Source organism: Tauraco erythrolophus, chromosome 24 (genome assembly GCF_009769465.1).
Source record: "Tauraco erythrolophus isolate bTauEry1 chromosome 24, bTauEry1.pri, whole genome shotgun sequence".
In the NCBI taxonomy this organism is placed as follows: Eukaryota; Metazoa; Chordata; class Aves; order Musophagiformes; family Musophagidae; genus Tauraco; species Tauraco erythrolophus.
In genome coordinates, this window is record NC_141488.1 from 27,780 (window position 1) to 46,912 (window position 19,133).

At 51.6% G+C, this 19,133-nt stretch overlaps 1 protein-coding gene across 1 annotated transcript; it reads left to right on the top strand.

Moving 5' to 3' along the window:
* The first annotated feature begins 642 nt into the window (after positions 1-642).
* LOC147527061 (A-kinase anchor protein 1, mitochondrial-like) lies at positions 643-18,804 on the top strand. Its single transcript, XM_086625883.1, has 12 exons — positions 643-953; positions 1,019-1,095; positions 7,527-8,609; positions 10,626-10,759; positions 12,170-12,296; positions 12,869-12,999; positions 14,716-14,893; positions 15,593-15,743; positions 16,373-16,440; positions 17,665-17,738; positions 18,540-18,605; positions 18,745-18,804. The coding sequence occupies exons 1-12, from the start codon at positions 643-645 to the stop codon at positions 18,802-18,804; spliced, it is 2,460 nt and encodes an 819-aa protein (XP_086482009.1).
* Positions 18,805-19,133: the final 329 nt, after the last annotated feature.

Consider the following 19,133-nt stretch of genomic DNA (forward strand, 5'->3'; position numbering starts at 1 on the left):
TGGGGGGGGGGATAGGGTCTGTGGGACCACGCACGCCGTGTGTTTTGACGGTCTCGTGTGCCCGTGTTGTTGCTGGGAACAGGCTCCTCTTGGGGAAGGATCCGAGGAAGGAAGCGAGGGGGACGTTAAAAGTAACGGCCGCTGGCGCGAGGCGCTGCCCGGCGGAGGAGGAGGAGGACGAGGACGAGGACGAGGACGAGGAGGAGGAGGAGGGCCCGGGGAGCGGACAGCCCGTGCCGAGGTACTGGCGAAGGCGGAAAGGCTCCCGCCCCGAGCCGCGGCCAGGGCGGACACAAACCCCTCCGCCGGCGGGGCCCCTCCCCTCCCCTCAGGTGGTGGCGGCGGGGAGGAGCGGCGCAGTGCGCAGGCGCAGCGCCTGTGGGGAGGGCGGGTCTCGCGGGACGCGGCGATCTCGCGAGAGGGGCGGGGCGGCGGGAGCGCTGCGTGTGGCGGCCCGGCCGGGCTGTCCGTGGGCTCGGCGCGGGCGGCGGGCCATCCGGCAGTCCCGCCGCGGGCTGTCGGCCGACCGGCTCCCCTCAGCGCGCCGCTGGCGGGGCCGCCGCCCCGGGGTGCCGCGGGGCGGGGCGGGGCGGGGCGGGGCGGGAGGTGCCGCCCGCCCCGCGCTCTGCCGCTCGTCAGGCCATGGCCGCGGCGGGAGCGGTGCCGCACAGCCTGGCCGCGGCCCAGGTCAGCGCCGCCGCGCTCGGCCCCTGGCCCGGCGGGTCATCCCCGGCCCTCGGGCCGCCCGCGGGCGCGGCGGTGGCTCCGCCGACGTCGCCCGTCGGGGCCCGGCTGCAGCGCGCCGGGCCGTGCCGTGCCGGTGCCCGCCGGGGAGCGGAGCGCACCGCGGCGGCCTCGCAGCCCCGGGAGCCGGTGGGCTGCTGCGGGTCCGGGGGGCAGCGGCCGCCGTCGCCCGGCAGCGGGGCGCGAAGGCTCTCCGAGGGCTCGGCGAGGTAAGTGGCAGTTGTGAGTCTTTCGGTGTTTTTGTGCGTTTTACTACTTCTTTCCCACCCGACAGTACACAGTCAGTCAGTGTGTTCATTGGAGAAACAGCTGTGCAGGCCGAAGGAATTGTGCGAGTTGGCATTAAACGTGGTTCGTTCCCGCTGCGGACTGCTGTAGCTGCTTAGGAGTGAAAGCGAGAGGTGAGAGAAGTGCTGCAGACTTGGTAGTAAAGATTAAGGGTGCCTTGTGTTGTCTCCTGCATGGCTGGTGTGGCAAGGCTTGCTTATGTTACGGTAATTGCCAATAAAAACTGTTATTAGCAAACTTTTTGTATGTTGCAGTGACTTCTCTTTGTAAGTCAGCAGGAAACATAGAAGCAAAGGAATTAAATTATATTGTTACTGTGGAAGTAATGTTTCAGTAGTCTTGCTTTCCTGGAAGAATCCTTGTTGCTTGACTTTTTTTTCTTTTCTTTCCCCTTCTTGAAGCAAGAAAGATCTAAGTTAGTCGCGTTCTAGAATTGGGCAACTTGATCTATGCCTGGCTAATCTCTTTATCGCAGTCTAGTAAGTTATACCGTGAAGCAGGGAACACAAAACGCATGGGCGTCTCAGCAAGGGCGGGCATCCTTTTCACGCAAGTTATCCGTAATCGTAGGAAACAGCAACAAGAGCTACGTTGGACCACAGTCCGCCTCTTCCAGAAAAGAAATTAAAGCTGCTGAGTTTGCTCCTCATGGGGATTGCTGAAGGTGATATGTTTGCATATCACTAACTGCTTTTGCGAATTACGTGTTTTCAGCTGGTTTGCTGTGTGTTTTTTCTTGTCCACTACATGGAATCTGTTCAACTTTGCTGCTCCTGCATTTTGTACCCTGGCTGGAAGCTGACTAAATTTATGGGCCCTGTCCATTACTCTTAGGAGAGCTGAATATTTCATAAAAAAATCATTGAAAATCATTCTTGAGCAAACAAATGACGGCTCGCAGACCCAAAGAGGTCCTGGTTGCCTTTGACCTCGGCTGCCACCTGGCAATGAGGATGAGAAACTTACCATGTGCTATAGCTGATTTTGCCTCGCCGTGTATAAATAGCAGCAGTTCCTGGCAAAAGCTCGTGATCTGCATGTGCCTCTTGGAGTGGGGCATTAACTTTGCGTAGGGAGAAAACTGTGCGCTGGAAACTTGAAGTCGCTGGAGCAAAGATTGGAGTGTCTGTCCCCATAAGTCTCAGGGCCGTGACCGTGTAGTTTCCCCTTCCTTAAAGAGGAGCCTGTCTTTGTGATGAGCTTGGACTTGTATTCCGTTTCTTGTTGAAATGCAGGGTTAGGAAGAAGGTTTGGGTTTTCAGGGGTGCAGGAAAGAAATGTGCACATCACTTTCCTAAAAGATTTCAAGCTGAACGGGGTATAGTGTTCTGTTTGCTGCCTGGTGGAGAGGATGGGCTCCCGCCTCTCGAGTTGGAGTACTTACTTTCGATTCCCTGAGTTTCCTGCAACTCGATGTGACTGTAGGAAGGTCACGACTGTGTCTTGGCTTTGCAGGCTGCCGAAGCGGAGGGAAGGAGGCAGCCTGCAGTCTTCGGGGGAAGCCTTTCTGTGTCCGAGAACAGCCCCTGGCGTGATCTGGGCGCGGGCTGTAGGTGCTCCTGTAACGTGGGTCAAAGCGAAGCGTGTGGCCCTGATAAGGTCTCAAGTATGTTGTGTAACTTCTTGTAGCAAGCTTGTTAATGCAGACAAGTTATCTTCCTGCTTGCTCAGTCCAAATGGCTCTTGGTGAAACACTTGCTGTTCCTTGCTAGTGCAGATGAATATAGAGTGCCTTTTTTGCAAATGCTTGGTGTTCTTCCTCTTTGTCTGCTTCTGTGGCTTACCCCCAGCAAGCCCAGCTGTGGGCACAGGGCTTCCAACTGAACACCACAGCGTTTTGCTTTTCTGTTTAAGTCTGGTGCAGCTTTTGTTTTGGGAAGCTGTTTATCGAGGTCTCTGGCTGTGCACGGTAAACCTCCTTGTGAGCAGGTCTTGATGCTGCTCTCCAGGCACCCGTTTGGTCTCGGCGCTGTCTCTCGCAGCGGTATCACTGTGTTGTGATGTAAACCTCAGCACTCTGTCTCCTTGAAAATTCAAGTCTGTTTTTTCTTCTGTGCAGAGTCTATTGGAAGGCTTTCTGCTCCTGGGTGTTGTGCATGCCTGCGTTGCGGAAATTGATACCGCTGCCAGACATGGGACTTGGCTGGTTGCTTTTAAATTCTAGTTTATAAGCTGCACCTGTAGTGGACACTGCACTGTGTTGCCCAGAGCAAGGGCTGCCTTAGCTTTATTGGTGTAGAAGCAAACACAAAATGCTAAGTATAGGATATCTTTTTTTTTCTGAAATTGTGGAAAATCATTTGTTTTATTTCTCCAACTTGGGGGAAAATCCAGAAAGAATGAAAGATGGTAAAATCTGGATTTGGGAAAAATTTTTGTAATGTGTTGGTAGACTATAAAGGTAATAAAAGCTACTCTGCCTGCACCGAGAAGGGCTGATTCTCTTTAGTCTTCTATGAAAAATGCTTTTAAAAGAGTTGAATCTGGACTGATAGGCGTGTCAGAGGTAGCTGTTCAGAAAGCATCCCAACAACTGACGTCTTAGCCTCCTGACTGTAAGAAGTGGTGTTCCTTCCCTGGTCAGGGATACCTGTGGACAGAGTGGGTGAGCCTGCATCAGAGGACTTTCTCTGTAGTTTAAAGCCAGATGCTAATAGAAAGGTCGTGTGGCCTCTGGCTCATGTGCTAAATTCTTTTGGCTAGCTCGAAGCAGCACATTTGGTCTGGCTCCGTTTCTGCACTCCAAAACCGTCCAGTTTTGACTCCAAAACTGTCAAAACAACCCCACCAACTCCACCAAATTTTGAGGACTAGCCAAGAAAGATAAAGGTGGTTTCTGAAGTTTGCTTCTATATCCAAGATGCCTTTCTGGCAAAGTGGTGGAAAATGCATCTTGCCTTCCTCTGTAACAGAGAATTCACAGGGAGACGCTGGCTTGGTTGGGGAAACTATAAATAATGAAACGGTTGGAGCAGGTAGGTAATAAGAGATAAAGTGCAGTAAGGAGCTTGATAATCTGATAGGGTTAATGTTAATGTTATGACACTGCACAGCAGGAGTGATCAGCTCAGGGTCTTACATTAATCCATGAGGCGGTGCAGGTGGTGAGGGTTGCTGGTGCTCAGTGTTTGCATATATATATATATACACACTTATATATATATATACACACACACACACACATATATATGAGGTTCTCATGAGTTCCAAACATCTGTTAAAAAACCAAAACCCAACAAAAACAAACAAAAGCAAACCAAACCAGGAAACCCCACAAACCGTACGGTTTGGCTAGGCTGATACTTTTATTGTAAACCTCTGCTTTCGAGTGTGTAAATAGAAACTTCTGAGTCCTCCTTTGGCCTAGAAGTGACAGTGCTGGAGCTGCGGAGCTGTCCTGGGCCAGTATGTGGCTCCCTCCTGAGTGGAAGAAAATACACAGAAGCAGCGACTGTAAAATGAAATATGAATAAAGCCTGTGCCATCAGGATATCTTGGCGACAAAAGACAGCCCGGTGGTGGTGGTGGTTCTTGTTCCAGAGCTCTAGTTTAGCTCTGCAACAACCAGCTTTTTCAGCCTTTTACTTATGTTGTCATTTATCCCTCTGCAAAGAGAACTGTTGGTTCTTAACTATGTTAAGGTTGTGGAGTGTCATCATTAGTGCTTTTCATTTGCAGAGGAGCCTGTTTCTTGAGCTGTGTAGCCCGTGTCAACTGGGCTGTGAAAAGGTGGTGTTGCTTAAGGATATCTCTTGCTGTTCTTGTCTTTCAGGACTGATGTTTGAAGCCGAAAATGCTGCAGAACACTCACCTTTAATTATTTAAGAACAGAGACACTTACTGCTCGCTTCTTTTTAAAATAAATGCCGTCCAGTTTGAGATCTTGCTTGCCTGGCTGCTTTGGATGTTTGTAGCTACTGAGTCCTGTTTTCTGAGCTCTCACCTCTGGATGAGGTTTGTTTTGGTGGTGTTACACCAGGCTGGCCTGGCAGCAGAGCGTGGGAGTGGCTGCGGAATCTCTGGTGTTCCGGATTGTGATGCAACAGCTTGCAGGCCGTTGACCTGAGTCCAGAGGAGGGCCACTAAGATGATCCGAGGGCTGGAGCCCCAGTCCTGTGAAGACAGGCGGAGAGAGTTGGAGCTCTTCATCCTGGAGAAGAGACGGCTCCGGAGTGGTCTTATTGCAGCCTTCCAGTGCTTAAAGGAGGCCTACAGGAAAGCCGGAGAGGGACTTTTTAAACAGGTATGTAGTGATGGGACAAGGGGCAATGGATGTAAACGGAAAGAGGGTGGATTTAAATTGGATATAAGGAAGAAATTTTTCACTCCGAGCGTGGTGAGGCACTGGAACAGGTTGCCTAGAGAAGTCTTGGCTGCCCCATCCCTGGGAGTGTTCAAGGCCAGGTTGGATGAGGCTTTGGGCAGCCTGGTGTGTAGTGGAGGGTGTCCCTGCCCATGGCGGGGCGGGGGGGTTGGAACTAGATGATCTTTGAGGTCCCTTCCAACCCTAACCGTTCGATGATTGTGTGACCTCCCAGATCGGGCAGGACCTACGAGAAGGTGGTCCGCCCTGCGCGCCCCCAGATGGACTGCCTGCACCCTTCATCTCTGTATGAGAAGCAAAGAAGCTGCAGTGCGGATCTTGCAGTGCCATGTGCCCATTCAGCTTTCAGTGTAAAACTACTTCGTGGCAAGGACAGGCCATCTAAGTCTTTGTATGTCTGTTCCTGTGCAGTAATTTCTCTTATTTGAATCCTAATGATAGGGCCTGCGGTTCTCTAGGTTTTTTGTCCACTCCTGTTCTTATGCCTTCTATAAGGCCAAGCATGTGCGACGGGTTATTTCTAGCACGGAAAATTTTAAGAGCCCACGTGGTCCCAGCCCTGATGCTGTCCAGCCTGAAGCCTCTGGAGCTGCTGTGTGTCCCCAGCTGGCTCCTCCTGCCTGGAGAGTGCCAGGGCTGCTGGGGCGGGCTCCCTCCGGCTTGGCCATGTTCCTGGCCGTGTGATGTGACAAGTTGCCGTTTTCTGTTCTGCTGGCAGGAAAATCCTAGGCTTTCTTCCCTCCGTGTGTTTAAATGATCCCTTTGCCCCTGCAGTCCTGACCTGGCTGTCAGACTGGCAATGGAGGGAGGGTTTTGTCGCACTTAAATGTGTTGGAACGTGGATGTGGGCTTTAGGGGCTCTCCTGTGGAGGAAATGAAAGAGAATTTTGTGCTACACCTTACAACCCTTCGGTTGAGCAGGTTAAAAACCAGCCGGCTTCCAGGCGTTGCATCAAAAGCAATCTTGTGACCAGCATATCAAAACGGGCCACCGAAGTCTTCCTATCATGTCTATGCAAGGAGATGTCCGTTGGTGTGGGTGTCCCCTAGCCCACCCAGGGCTTTAGCATGTCGTCTGGCATCTCGTGCAGAGCCCCTGCCTTTTACCCCTTTCTTGTTGGTGGAAGGATGTGGAATTCCCATTTATCACGACCGCTGACAGTGTAATGCAGCTCCTGATAAAAGTAGTCGAATTAGAAACATGAAGTTAGACGAACTTCACGAGGAGCGGTCAGCCAACCCACCAGCCTCCACTGATCTAAACATCACAGAGGAGTGAAGGTCTTTATCTTCGATGGCATTAAAGAGTGGTAGCGGCTGTCAATGTAGTCCATTTAGATGTAGAGCGAGCTCTGGAGCTGGGTTCCGAAGTAGCAGCGTCTCTATCCAGGCTGCTTTTGCTGGACACATACTGCTATTATAAGGGTGTTATAGCATATTTCCCGTCTTCGCTGCTGTGAAATCTTTTAGAGAGACTTCTGGGTATTGGGAGACACTTGCTTCATCAGGCCGTGGTTGCTGTTTGTTTCGGAGCTCCTGCACTGGGCGCATAAAAGTCCGTGGAGTAGCTGCGTGTTGCTGCTTAGCTCCTGGTGAAGTGCAGAGCTCTGCCGCGTGCCCGCACACCAGCCGCTTGCAGCGCTCCGATGGGAACGTTTGCAAAGCACTTCACCTTGCGGCAGTTGTTGTGGTTGAGAGAAGTGTGTGTTGTGAACCTGTGAGACTCTGGGCAGTGTGACGCTGCCTTTCAGGCAGAGACCTGGGGAGACCTGCAGCGTATGGAGTCTGTGTCTTGGAATGCTCGTGGTACAGCGGTGCTGTGACCCCAGCCCGAGGCCGGAGACACGTGCGGTGCTGGATGCTGTCCCTGTGTGTAGTTCTGACCTGCAAAGGTGAGGCAGGAGAAGGAAGATGAAATTGTTTTAAGTGTCAAGGTGAGGGAGGTAAGGTGAGATTGATGGCTAAGCAGTGAGAAATGCCCAGATATCCCTCGTCTTAGGTAAGATCTTGTGCTGTGGTCTGCAGGTAGAGCGGAAACGTGAACCTCGAGAGCGGCTGGAAAACAAGCCTCTTCCTGCTAATAGAAATACCTTAAGGCACTTATGAAACTTTAGCCTTCCTCTTATCTTCCCTGTGACCGTTTTAACGTGGTTTCTGTTTCTCCTTCTAGATATAGTTGCTGAGGCTCTAAAAATGTCTTCACGCTTCCGTAATATCATCCTATGCACCGTCCCTGGAGTGCTGGCACTCCTTGGCTGCTGGTGGGTGTATTCCCGTAGAAGAAACCCTACAAGCTCTCCTGACGAGCAGGCAGTAGTCGTGGAAGAGCAGCAACCGGAAGAAGTCCCGGAGAATAATTCAGCACCTGAAACGGAAGCGTATGCTCCTCGAAGACTGCCATCGGCATCGAGGGCACTGACGCAAGAGTCTTTGGGAATCACAGAGGAGATCAGCAATGCAGAGCAGTCAGATGATTGTTCATTTAAGCCCCCTAAGGAAAGCCAGCTGCCAGAAACTGTGCTGTCGGATACTGACTCTGTGACAGCCCTTTGCTTGGGATTGGAGAAGGAAGCCAAGAATTCTGCAGTGAGCGTGTTACCGGATAGTTTGGAGTCCAAGTCCACTTGGATCTGCCAGGCTGCTGCCGGCCGAGTTGAGACACCTCTGGAGACGGCAAGCGCTTTTTCCTCGGATCAGACGCTCGCGGAGGAAGCTATGGGAGCGGATGAGAACGCTGCCGCGACGAGCGATGCTGCGGTACTGACATCCCTGTGGACTGAGGAAGGGGATCAGAGTGTGGCAGATCCCAGCTGTTTAACACACAGCCGCTTACCCGGCCCTGTCCAGGGAGACACAAAAGACCGTCGGCTGAAGAACCGCGTGTGCAGTGAGTCCCAAGTAGTTGATCAGACTCCTGTGGACAGCCATGGAGGGTCACTACAAAACTTGCCTTTGGTTACGGAGGGCTCTGAGTACAGCCCATGCGCACCCGAAGGTGGGAAAAATGTGCAGGACCTATTGCAAAACACGATGCTGTCCGTCACGTCGTGCCAGCATTCGGCCTCACTGAGCATATCTGCAGCTCAAGACACGTCTGCTGAGCAGAGCTCAGCACCAAGTGCAAAACCTCCTGCTCTGAAGCTGTCTGGAGGCAGTGAAGTGCCATACAGTAATGGCATACTGAAAGAGGACGGTCCAGACTTGCGCCAGGAGGGTAGCAGAGCAGCAGGGATGGGTGGAGATCGCTCGGATGGTAAGGGATTTGAAAACCCTCCTCCAAAAACACGATGAACAAGCATTTTGTGTTGTAAGCCTTCTGCTTCAGAACGTGTTCAGATAAATCCTCTTCGTGTGTAACTTCCTCGATAGATGAATGTTTAGCCCTTGTGCATTAGTTGGGGATGCGTTTGCTCTCAGAATTCCCATCTCTGTAGGATCCAGTGTTTGCTGGGTGATCTTCAGGGTATGCTGCAAAGGGGTGAAGCGGCAGCTCCCCTTCCAGCACAGAGCTCATTACCTAAAGCTCAGCCTGTGCCTGAGTTGCCCAGTGGAATGGAGCGTGTCTGGACGTGGGCCAGGCTGTCGAACACCTTGCTGCTTTGAGACCCGCTCATACAAATGGTTTCTGCCCCGTTGCAGGCAGCCTCTAGTAAGCACTGGGTTCTTCTCTGTGTTTATGGGCTGCTGCTGAAAGGCGGCTGCCAGGCAGGTTTCTGAGGTGCTGCTGGATGAACCAGGGAAGGGTTCTGATGCATTGTGATAAAATCAGTTGGTTGCAGACCGATTCCCTGAAGCCTTTTTGCTTGGAAGGGTAGGTGCATGCCAAGAAATGCCAACAAGGAGCAACGTTCATGGCGTTCCCCCATCTGTCTCTGTGTTGCTTTTGCCTTCTCCATGCTGGCTGATGTGTGCCTGGCACAATACAGAGCTGTCTGAGCAACCGTTGACCTGTGTGACCTTGGGGATGGACCTTAAAGTCCTTTATAGGATCCTGTGGTGCCAACAGCCCTTAATGATGGGGTGTCTTTTGTAATTGCTACAAAGTAGTGGGAACACTGCTTGTTGCGAGGCACGGGGATTGAGTTGGCCAACAATCAAGGATTAAACCCACCAAACATTTTTCACTAGTGAGGGTAACCACAGGAAGAAAATGGTTGTGGTGTTTTGTGAATGCCGGTGTGACAAGAAGGTCCAAGAGTGTGTCCTGCAGCCTGGTGATGACGAGGGCCGAAAGGTCTGTGCTGAGACAGCTGAAGGGCAGGAGAGGGGTGGAGCAGGTCAAGTGGATAACGTGGCTATGTTGGATAAGAGGTCCCACAGCTGCCCATCGCAGCCAGGCTGAGAGACTTAAATTGTCATCCTTGTCTAGGAAGTCTATGGCAAACAGCTGCACCGTTTGCCTTGGACGTTCCAGGCATCTGTGCTGTGTTAGTGGTGAAGATGAGGCAAATGCGAAGCAGCTGTTGGGTTCATTTTTCCCTTTGGTCTCGCACTGTAGGGTCTGAATACTTGCGAGTGAGTATCTTCACGCTTCTGCGTGTTAATCTGGAGGAAGTATACACTGACTGTATCTGGGATCTGACCAGGGGGAAACTTGTTGAGTTTGTCCCCCTCCCCAGTGGAACTATTCCTGGTATCAACTGGTTTTGGGAACAAAACATAGCTCAGCTCTGGCACCTTGTTTCTTCAAGCCCATGACCAGGTTGGGAGGGTGGCAATCCCTTGCAACAGCTAGTAGTGGGCACAGCTGGCACTCGGGTCCCTGTGCAACCCCTTTTGGGGCAGGAACGTACCATCAGTGCCAAGAGCAGACGAACAGGTTGCACGTCCCTCTCTGCATGCTGAACAGCCTGCCAAGAGCCCTGCTTAAGCGGTGGGGAAATGCAAAATGCCGCGCAGCAGCTCAGCGTGGATGTGAGCAGAGCTCTCGTTCAGCTGGTGACTTTGGCTCAGAGTGCCTTGTCTCTGCTGCTGTGTAAGGTGTCACTGTGTTTGAAGGGCTCCTGCTGAACTCGGGCCTCCTTCTGTTGCGTTCCCAGAGGTGTGCAGGTTTTTCTCCAGGACTAAGAGGAAACTTTCATTCAGCTATGCGTGACGGGGCTTCGCCCTTTCTGAAATATTGGACAACCTGATACAGGAACATCCCAACTGAATGCATTGGAAGAGCCCGATGGAACCTCTCTGTGAAACGTTGTATTTTCGTGGCCTTGTGTCTGGTAGCTGGATTGTGTGGGTTGTCTGAACGCTGACACTTGTGCCTGTCTTGTAGGTTCGGATGTAAATTGCATGGATTTCGTGGACAGCGGCTGTGCCATGAGGAAGACAGTGGCTCGTCCGAACTCTAAGCTGGGAGGAGAATCCGACAAGTCTGACTTCGTTATCTGGGAAATCGAGGTCCCAAAGGTAACCAGCCGCTGGCCTGCTTGCGCATCCTGCCCCGTCCTACCTAGCCATCTTCTGGCTCTTCCAGTGTGCTGCTGGCTCAATACCATCCCAGGGAGCTCAACGGCAAATCAACAAGGATTTGAGCGTTTAGCTCCTACTAGGACTCAACAAGAGAGAAGAGCCAGCACACAACTGTAAACAAGAGGCATGCCAGGGCTACACCGGGGGTAATGTTGGTTGTTGGACTCGTTATTCCCCGTTATCTCCCAGTGCAGTCTCTTAGTCTGATGCTTTGAAAGCATTCAGAAGGCTTTGAGGGCACACGATTGTTAAGAGCAGGTGATGACTTATTTTTTTTTCTTTCCGCTGTGTAGAAGGGTTATGCTTCAACTGCCTGTCCAAACCTTTCCTCGCAAGCTGAATGCTCATCTGAGCTGTTCTGTGGAGCTGCTGTGTCTGTCTGTATAGCGAGCTTTCTTTTGGGTTGAGAGAGAGAGAGTGTGGGTTTTTAAGACGATGTTCGTACCTTCTTCCCTGCTTTGTATGTACCAAATCACCTGTGGCTGTCCTGCACAGCATCGCTCTTGCTGTTCTGCTTCTCAGCAGACCCGAATGCTGCCAGCCAGGAACGTGAGCCAGCAGCTCCCGGCTGGGATAAGCGTGCTGCCTCGAAAGCTTGGCTGCTGCCAGCCCGGTGAAGACACAGGAACGTGCATTTTAGCAGATCGGTAAAACACAGGCTAAGGAAGCAGTTCTACAGCAGAAAAATAAGTGACAGCCTGTCTTCACTAACCTTTCTTAAAGTAGTTAACTTGACATTGTATAGGATTATCCATACGGACTGTGGCCCAACACTACTGCTCTGGTAGCTGGTCTCTGACAGTAAGTGGTGGCAGGTGCCAGTGGAAGAGTAGAAATGACAGGGCTTGCACAGATGTCTCTTCCTCACCCTGCACAGCTGCCCAGGGCCTCTGTAGTCTAATGGGCATGGTAGCCTGGTTTACTCTTGTGAATTTGTCTGCTCCCTTTCTGACCTAATCAGCTTGTTTAAAAATTGTGAAAACTTTGTATTTTGTATTTGAATGAAAAATGCATCTAGCATGTGAGACTGGGAGAGGACGTGACTTTGCTTGACTGTAGGAAGACAGTAGTCTTTAGCAGGTCCGGTTTTCTCCCATCGTGTCTTTGTGGTGTTCTACAGGACACGAAGAGCGATCTGTCAAAGTGAGCTGTGCTTACTGAGCTGTATGTGCCTTGACGTATCAGAGAGCAGCTGGGCTCTGCGCGGCTCCAGCGTTGCCTTACGTTTATCCTGCCTGGCCCTATGCTAGAGGAGCTGGGAACGTGGGTGAAAGAAGCCACAGGGAACAGCGTTGGTTGATCTGTGTTTCTCTTCCTGACTGTTGCTTTCCTGTCCCTTTCGCAAAGGAATTAGTTGGCCGCTTGATCGGCAAACAAGGAAGATTTATGAGCGTCTTGAGGCAAGCGTCTGGTGCCAAAATTTATGTCTCAACGCTGCCTTATTTCGGTGACTCCCAAGTCTGTCACATCGAAGGTAAGTGGAATGTCTCTTTATTGATGGTCTGATACGTAGCTCGGGGCCCTTAATTAGGTGGGCAAGGAATTTAAACAGATGTAGTGGCTTCGAGAGTCCAGTGCTTCACAAAACGTTTCTGCTCAGTGCTGTCACAGCAGAGGTAGATGCCAAGTCGCCTGTGCCTTGGCGTGGGAACCCTCTATTCTAGAGGCGAGAATGCATTTTACTGTCTTTGGCTGCTGTACTTGAACCAGCACCTTTTGCAGGATCACTTCAGGCTCGAAGGAGGAGCTCTGGGATGTCTGTCAGCAAACGTGGTCTTGACTGTGAAGGACGTTAGATTAGTTGTGGCTGAAAAATACCTGCCAGTGAATTGGCTTCATACTGGAGGCTAAAGCTGTTGAAACTGAGGCCTCACAGTGGGAGCTGCTCATGTCGGTCTGATACCAGGTTACACGGCCAATCTGTTAAAACGGGAATTGTTGATGTAGCGCCGAAGGCTTCTGGTAGCTCTATTGCTTCACAAGCTGAGGGAGGGTGTCCTCAGCATATCTGTGCCACAGACTTTCTGGGGGATTTTTGTCTTCCAGGCTCCGCGCAGCAAGTCGAAACGGTACTGAGCCTGATCGGCAAGAAGTTCAAAGAGCTGTGTCTCACCAACATCTACGCTCTACCTCCACCGTCACCACTGACGCTTCATTCCCTTCTTATGACTGCCTGGGTAAGTCCCAGCTTGCTGCTGTGCTGATGTCGGGGCGGAAGGCTGTTGTGAGTCGCTGCTGTCGTAGTGCGCTCTGTCCACGTGGCTGGTTCACAGGTGCCTTCAAAAGCAGTTTGATGTGGTGTCGCTGTCTGTTGTCCAGCTTATGTAACTGTTACGGATCAGACTTATCTACCTGTTCTTCCACGACGGTTTCGATTCTGCCTGAGCTGAGAAATGTAGAATGGTAGAAACATTTAGGTTGGAAAAGACCTGTAAGATCGAGTCCAGCCATTAACCTAACACTGCCAAGTCCGCCACTAAACCGTGTCCCCAAGTGCCACATCTACATGTCTCTTAAATACCTTCAGGATAGTGACTGAACCACTTCCCTGGGCAGCCTGTTCCAATGCTTGACAACCCTTTTGGTGAAGAAATTTTTCCTAATATCCAAAGTAAATCCCGCCCCTGGTGCAGCTTGAGACCATTTCCTCTTGTCCTATCGCTTCTTACTCAGGAGAAGAGGCTGAGACCCGCCTCGGTACAACTCCCTTTTGGGTAGTTGTAGAGAGCAATATGGTCTCCCCTCAGCCTCCTTTTCTCCAGGCTGAACACCTCCAGTTCCCTCAGCCACTCCCCATAACACGTGTGCTCCAGACCCTTCACCAGCTTTGTAGCCCTTCTCTGGACACGCTCCAGCACCTCAATGTCCTCCTTGTAGTGAGTGGTCCTAAACCGAACACAGTATTTGAAGTGCGGCCTCACCAGTGCCGAGTGCAGCGGGATGGTCGCGTCTCTGGTCCTGCCGGCCCCACTATTGCTGATACAAGCCAGGATGCGGCTGGCCTTCTTGGCCACGTGGGCGCATTGCTGGCTCATATTCTGCCAGCCGTTGGCCAACACCCCGGGTCCTTTGCTGCCAGGCAGCTTTCCAGCCACTCTTCCGCAAGCCTGTAGTGTTGCATGGGGTGGTTGTGACCCAGGTGCAGGAGCTGGCACTTGTCCTCATTGAATCCCGTACGGTTGGCCTCGGCCCATCAGTGCAGCCTGTCCAGATCCCTCTGTAGAGCCTTCCTTCCCTCCAGCAGATCAAAACGACGTGTTGATTTGCTGGCTCTTCCTCTTTCTTCCCTCATCGTTCCCTGCAACTGGAAGGATAGAGGAGAACACAACTTGTGCTCCTGATCCCTTAACCAGTTGACCCGAGGCCCTGAAGCCTCTCTCGATTGTCCTTGGACCGTAGCAGAATGTTTCGCCAGACTCCCATTCATCTCATGGAGCTGCGTGTCTGGCCTGGTAGGCTTTTACCTACAGACTAGAGGTTTGCCTACGCAGGTCACACTTGTCTGGAGCCGAGTTGATTGTCTGCCCCCTCTGCTTAAGGGCCGCTTGGTGTGAGGTCGAAATGCCGCACTAATCCGTTGCCATTACTGATATTGTCCCTAAATCCTGAAGCTGGTCATCTCAGAATGTGGGTTTTTTTTTTCGTGATGGTATTTAGTTACACTTGGAGGAGGCTTTTATGTCAGTGTTTCCCAGAAGAGTTTTTATGCTTCTTTTGCTATATGGATACCTAAAAACATTTTTTTGCTTACATTGGGCCTCAAGAATCTCTAAAGTAACTGCGCACATAGCTGTCTCCATGGATGTGAAGACAGACTTTGTTTTGGAGAGGTGAACTCCTGCTGGGAAATTAAAGGTGAACACTAATGAGAGTTTCTTTTCTGCACATGGCAGCTGTTCCTCCCGGATGGAGTCACTGTAGAGGTGGTGGTGGCAAACCAAGTTGATGCAGGGCACATGTTTCTGCAGCAGCATACGCACCCCACTTTCCATGCGCTGCGTAGCCTGGACCAGCAGATGTATGCCTGCTATTCTCAACCTGGAATTCCAACCCTGCCAACTCCAGTACAAGGCAAGTAACTTGGTCGCTCGCAGATTGTTCAGTTGAGAAATAACTTATAGGATCATGCGAAAGCCTGATGCCCCTGAGTTAAGCCTGGCAGGTTTCCCAGTGGATAAGAATGTGACAGCTCGCTTGTCATTTCATCATATTTTAAGCTGCTGCCATAGTACAGGTGTTGCTGTGCTCTTCCTTAGCCCACTCGTCCCTGGAGCACCTCCCCAGCCACTTGGTTGCAGGCTGAAATTCAGAAGAAGTCCACCTCGGGTTATTTCTAATCAGCTTGGCATCTGGTGTATTTTTGCTGACAAAGTGTGGAACTACTCCCGGATCTCCACAGTGTGTCCGTCTGCACGTGATGTGAGGTGGAGGGCGCATCCACGTGGAAGGGTTGTTAGCGCGTACGTTCCTTTTTGGAAACAGACCTCGCTATTGGCAACCAAAGGCTGGAGGGAGCTGGATGCCTGGGTAGAAGAGCACGGTGGTGGCAGACAGACTGGAGAGTAAACCCCCGTCTCCTGTGTCGCGCTGCAGGGCTGGTCTGACGGGGGTGCGTGCGGGTGGTGGTGGTGGTGGGAGAAGATGGAAGCAGCAGCAGAAATGCTGTTGATTCTCAGTAGATCACTGTGCAGCACTACTGATGCCTCAAGTGCTGGTTTCTGGATGTCCACTTACACTGAGCCTTCTTCTCTGTGCTCTTCTGTTTTGCAGTTGGTATTGTCTGCGCGGCTCCAGGCCTGGATGGGGCATGGTTACGGGCTCAAATTATCAGCTACTTCGAAGAGACCAGTGAGGTGGAAGTCAGATATGTGGACTATGGAGGATACGAGAAAGTGAAGGTGGACGTGCTCAGACAAATTAGGTGTGTAGCTCCTCTTCTATGGCCTGAGGCCATGTCTGGCCTCAGTCTTCATCAGAGGCATCCTTATCGCTTGAATTGCTTATAGGATTTTATTTTTTTTTCCTCAGCTGAAGCGGGAAATGGTAGAAAGGTTTGCCTGCGCAGTGGCTGTGGATTCCTTGGGAGCACAGCAAGCTCCTGCAAGGCTGTTTTTCAAGGGGAGGGGAGAGGAAATGGCGACTTCTGCCACTTCAGTGTGGCAGAACTCAAAGCAGAGTGAATTGATTAGCCAGCAATAAGATTCAGCTTCTCTGCCCCAGCCGCGTTGGCTGGGAGAGCCGTCTTGGATGAGGGTTTTCTTACAGGAGCCCATGAAATACTCAGTTGGGCCCCAGAGGGGGGAGAAAAGCAGTCCAGCCTCCGTGATGGAGGTGGCTTTTGCTTGGAGCCCGATGCAACTTGGCACGCTAATGAGACAATTTATTGTTGCTGCTCAGATTGCTGGGAGAATAGTCTGATTTCTTTTTTTGACTGTCATCAATTTTAAACTGAATTCCTGTTAGAACAATTGATTAATCAATGTCGCCTTAAAGAATACGGGAGTAACTTCAAGCCATGTTTTTATTCTGATTGGTTCTCTTCTCTTTAAGGTCTGACTTTTTATCACTGCCTTTCCAAGGAGCAGAAGTTTTACTAGACAACGTGGCGCCACTTCCAGGTAACGGGGCTCTCGACGTGCCGTTGGCACTCCTCCGGCAGCTTTCGGTGGATGTCAGCTGTGTGCAAGCAGTGATTCTGTCTAAACCTTCTCCCTCCTGCTGCAAGCGCAGCCTCTGATGTGACTAGAGCAAGGATTGGAAGAATAGTTTTTTATTCTTCTAAATGTGCTAGCATGGCAGAACCTGTCCGACTGCAGGCGAAAGATGATAAATGTCCAGGCTTTTTCCTGCGTGGAGAAGAGAATGAATTCCTCTCCTATCCATACAGCAAGTTGGCAGGACTGGCAGGGTGCGGGTGAAGTAGCTGCAACTGCTCTGCCTTCTTCTGTCCTGGAGTAGCTGGAAATGCAAACTTAGTTTTCATTCTGCTAGACGAGTATCTGACATTTTCCTACGGAAATGACTGATGTGTGTAGTGCTGTATTCCAAGACTCCCCTCCAGTCACTGGGAGAATGTCAGTCACTGCCTAGAAATGCTTTCTGGTTTGCTCTTTTTCCCGTCCCCACCCCCCCCTTCTTTTCCAGTGGTGTTAGAGATGCGTGCTATATTGGGGTCTGAAACGCTGCCCTTCTGGGTGTGGAAGGGGCGGCTGCGGGAGCAAGGGGTCAGGCCAGGGTTTCGCAGTGGGGTTTGTGGCTGGCAGGACTGCAGGAGGTGGATGGGGAGGTTTAAGCTGCTTCTAGCAGAAGTGAGTGTTTGTTTTTTCCCTGAGGGAATCGACCCCCTTGAGTAGTTGTGGCGTTGTAAGGGGTTCCCTTGCCGCTGGAGATGGCCTCAGGGTGGGGGGCACCAAGGAGAAACTTTGTTTTGCAGCAATTTGGTAGGAAATAAGCAGCTTTCCTCCAAAACAAAACCACTTCTGTCTGGTCTCCAGTGTAGATTGTAACTGCATTGCCAAGGCCACGAGGGTTTCTGCTGCATCACAGGTGTGGGGTTGGCAGCGGTACCCCCGTAAGCTCTGCGGGCCGAGAGGTTTGAGCTGCCAGTGCTTGCAGAGTGCCTTTGGCACTGCTCCGGTGCCAGCCAGCCTGCGGGGCAAAGGCTTTTGAGTTCCAGTTTACGGTATTGCACTCTGTGCAGGGTCAGCAAAGTCCTGAAGCCCCTGCGCTTAGTTTATTAAGGATCAAAATAACTAGGAGGTCAGACAAGATTAGCTGAATAGTCCCTTCTGGCTTTTAAGGCTTGTAAATCTCTCATTTGTTTTTTCCTTTTCTTGCCAAAGGTGAGGATTGCTTTTCCTGCGAAGCCAACGCCGCTGTCAGCGAGATGACCCGAGGTGCTGTCCTGGTGGCACAGGTACATGAGAGCTGTCTGGGTAAAGCCTTGCTGCTGATTTGGCCGCTGCCGTTCTCCTCTCTGCCCTTAGCGTGTTGTGTGTGTTAAAGCCAAAGCCAGCGCCTGTAAGCCCGGCTGCTGGGCAGGGTTCTTGTTGCGAAATCTTGGTGCTGAGAAACTTCCGTTGTGTAGCATCAGCACTGCTCAGCCCTGCATGGCTGGGAAGGGATGAGTGTTCCCTCCCGTTACTGATGCGGGCAGGGAGGAAGGTCACCTGAGTGGGTTTGCAGAGCACAAAGTGGCCTCTTGTCCAGCGCATCGAGCGTTCGCCTGGGTCTGCGCTGCTTTGCCGGTCTCAGCTGTCTTTGCAACACTGACATGCGGGATCTGCCCTCTGGCTGGCCAGAGGGAGAAGTGAGGCTTCTGGCAGTGTCCCAAAGGCTTCTGCGTGCAGTGCCTGGTCTCAAGGAAGAGGCGCTTACCTCCTTTTGAAGTGCTTCTCGTAGTGGCCGTAGCTATCCACGTGAATTAATTGGGACGAGTGGGAAGCTGATGCTTTTGCGACGCTCAATCTCGTAACTTCCTGTGCTCGAATGCAGCACTCAAGCGCATCGCTGACTCTAGCAAGGGCGTGGGCTTGAGGGACTAGAGCAAACTTGCCAGCCAGGTGTCCCAGCTGCCTGGTGGCAGTAGCTAGTTTCCTTCTAGCCTACACACGAGTTTAAGTGTTGAGTACCTGATCTGCGGTGAGTGACGCTGGCCTTGCATGCTCCGTGGTCCAGACCAGAACGGCTGCACGCTGATGTTCTTCTGTGTTTCCAGGTCACAAGTTATGACAGTGCAACAGGTCTGCCACTGATACAGCTGTGGAACGTGATGGGAGATGAGGTATGTATGTTGACGTCCTTGTTTTTTCAACACCGTTAGAGTTTATGATCATGCAGACTTTTTAGTGTTTATTTTATTGGTGTTTCTTGCTAGTGGCTTGTTCACCTTTTCTACTTTTTTGTTTTTCACCTGCCCTTAGGCGGTGTCAGTCAACAGAACTCTGGCGGAAAGAGGATTTGCTCAGTGGCTCAACTACTAGCAACGTCCGAGACGCCTTGACACGTCTTTCGGCAGAGAGCAGCGAAAGAAGAAATCCTGGTTCACACTGTTACCATTTGCTTTGGCAACCTCAAACACAACCTCTTTACACCTGACTGCGGAGTCTTGTGGTCCATTGAAACTCGTTTTGCTCAACTGTTCCTATTTCACTAGAAACACATACCTCACCTCAGTGACAGGCGGGATGGTACAAGCCATAATGGCAGATACTGTAGCTTTAAAGCAAAACATCCTCCCTGGCCTCTACTCAAAGTAGAATGGAAGCTGTGTGACCTCCGGCGGGTCCCCCCCGGCTCCGCCACCCGCCCC

What these genes read in the sequence shown, in the direction of transcription:
- LOC147527061 (XM_086625883.1), top strand. Translation starts at nt 643, where the DNA reads ATGGCCGCGGCGGGAGCGGTGCCGCACAGCCTGGCCGCGGCCCAGGTC. An exon ending in CCTGCCAACTCCAGTACAAG is followed by an intron (nt 14,894 to 15,592) that starts GCAAGTAACTTG and finishes TCTGTTTTGCAG; the next exon opens with TTGGTATTGTCTGCGCGGCT. An exon ending in GACGTGCTCAGACAAATTAG is followed by an intron (nt 15,744 to 16,372) that starts GTGTGTAGCTCC and finishes CTTCTCTTTAAG; the next exon opens with GTCTGACTTTTTATCACTGC.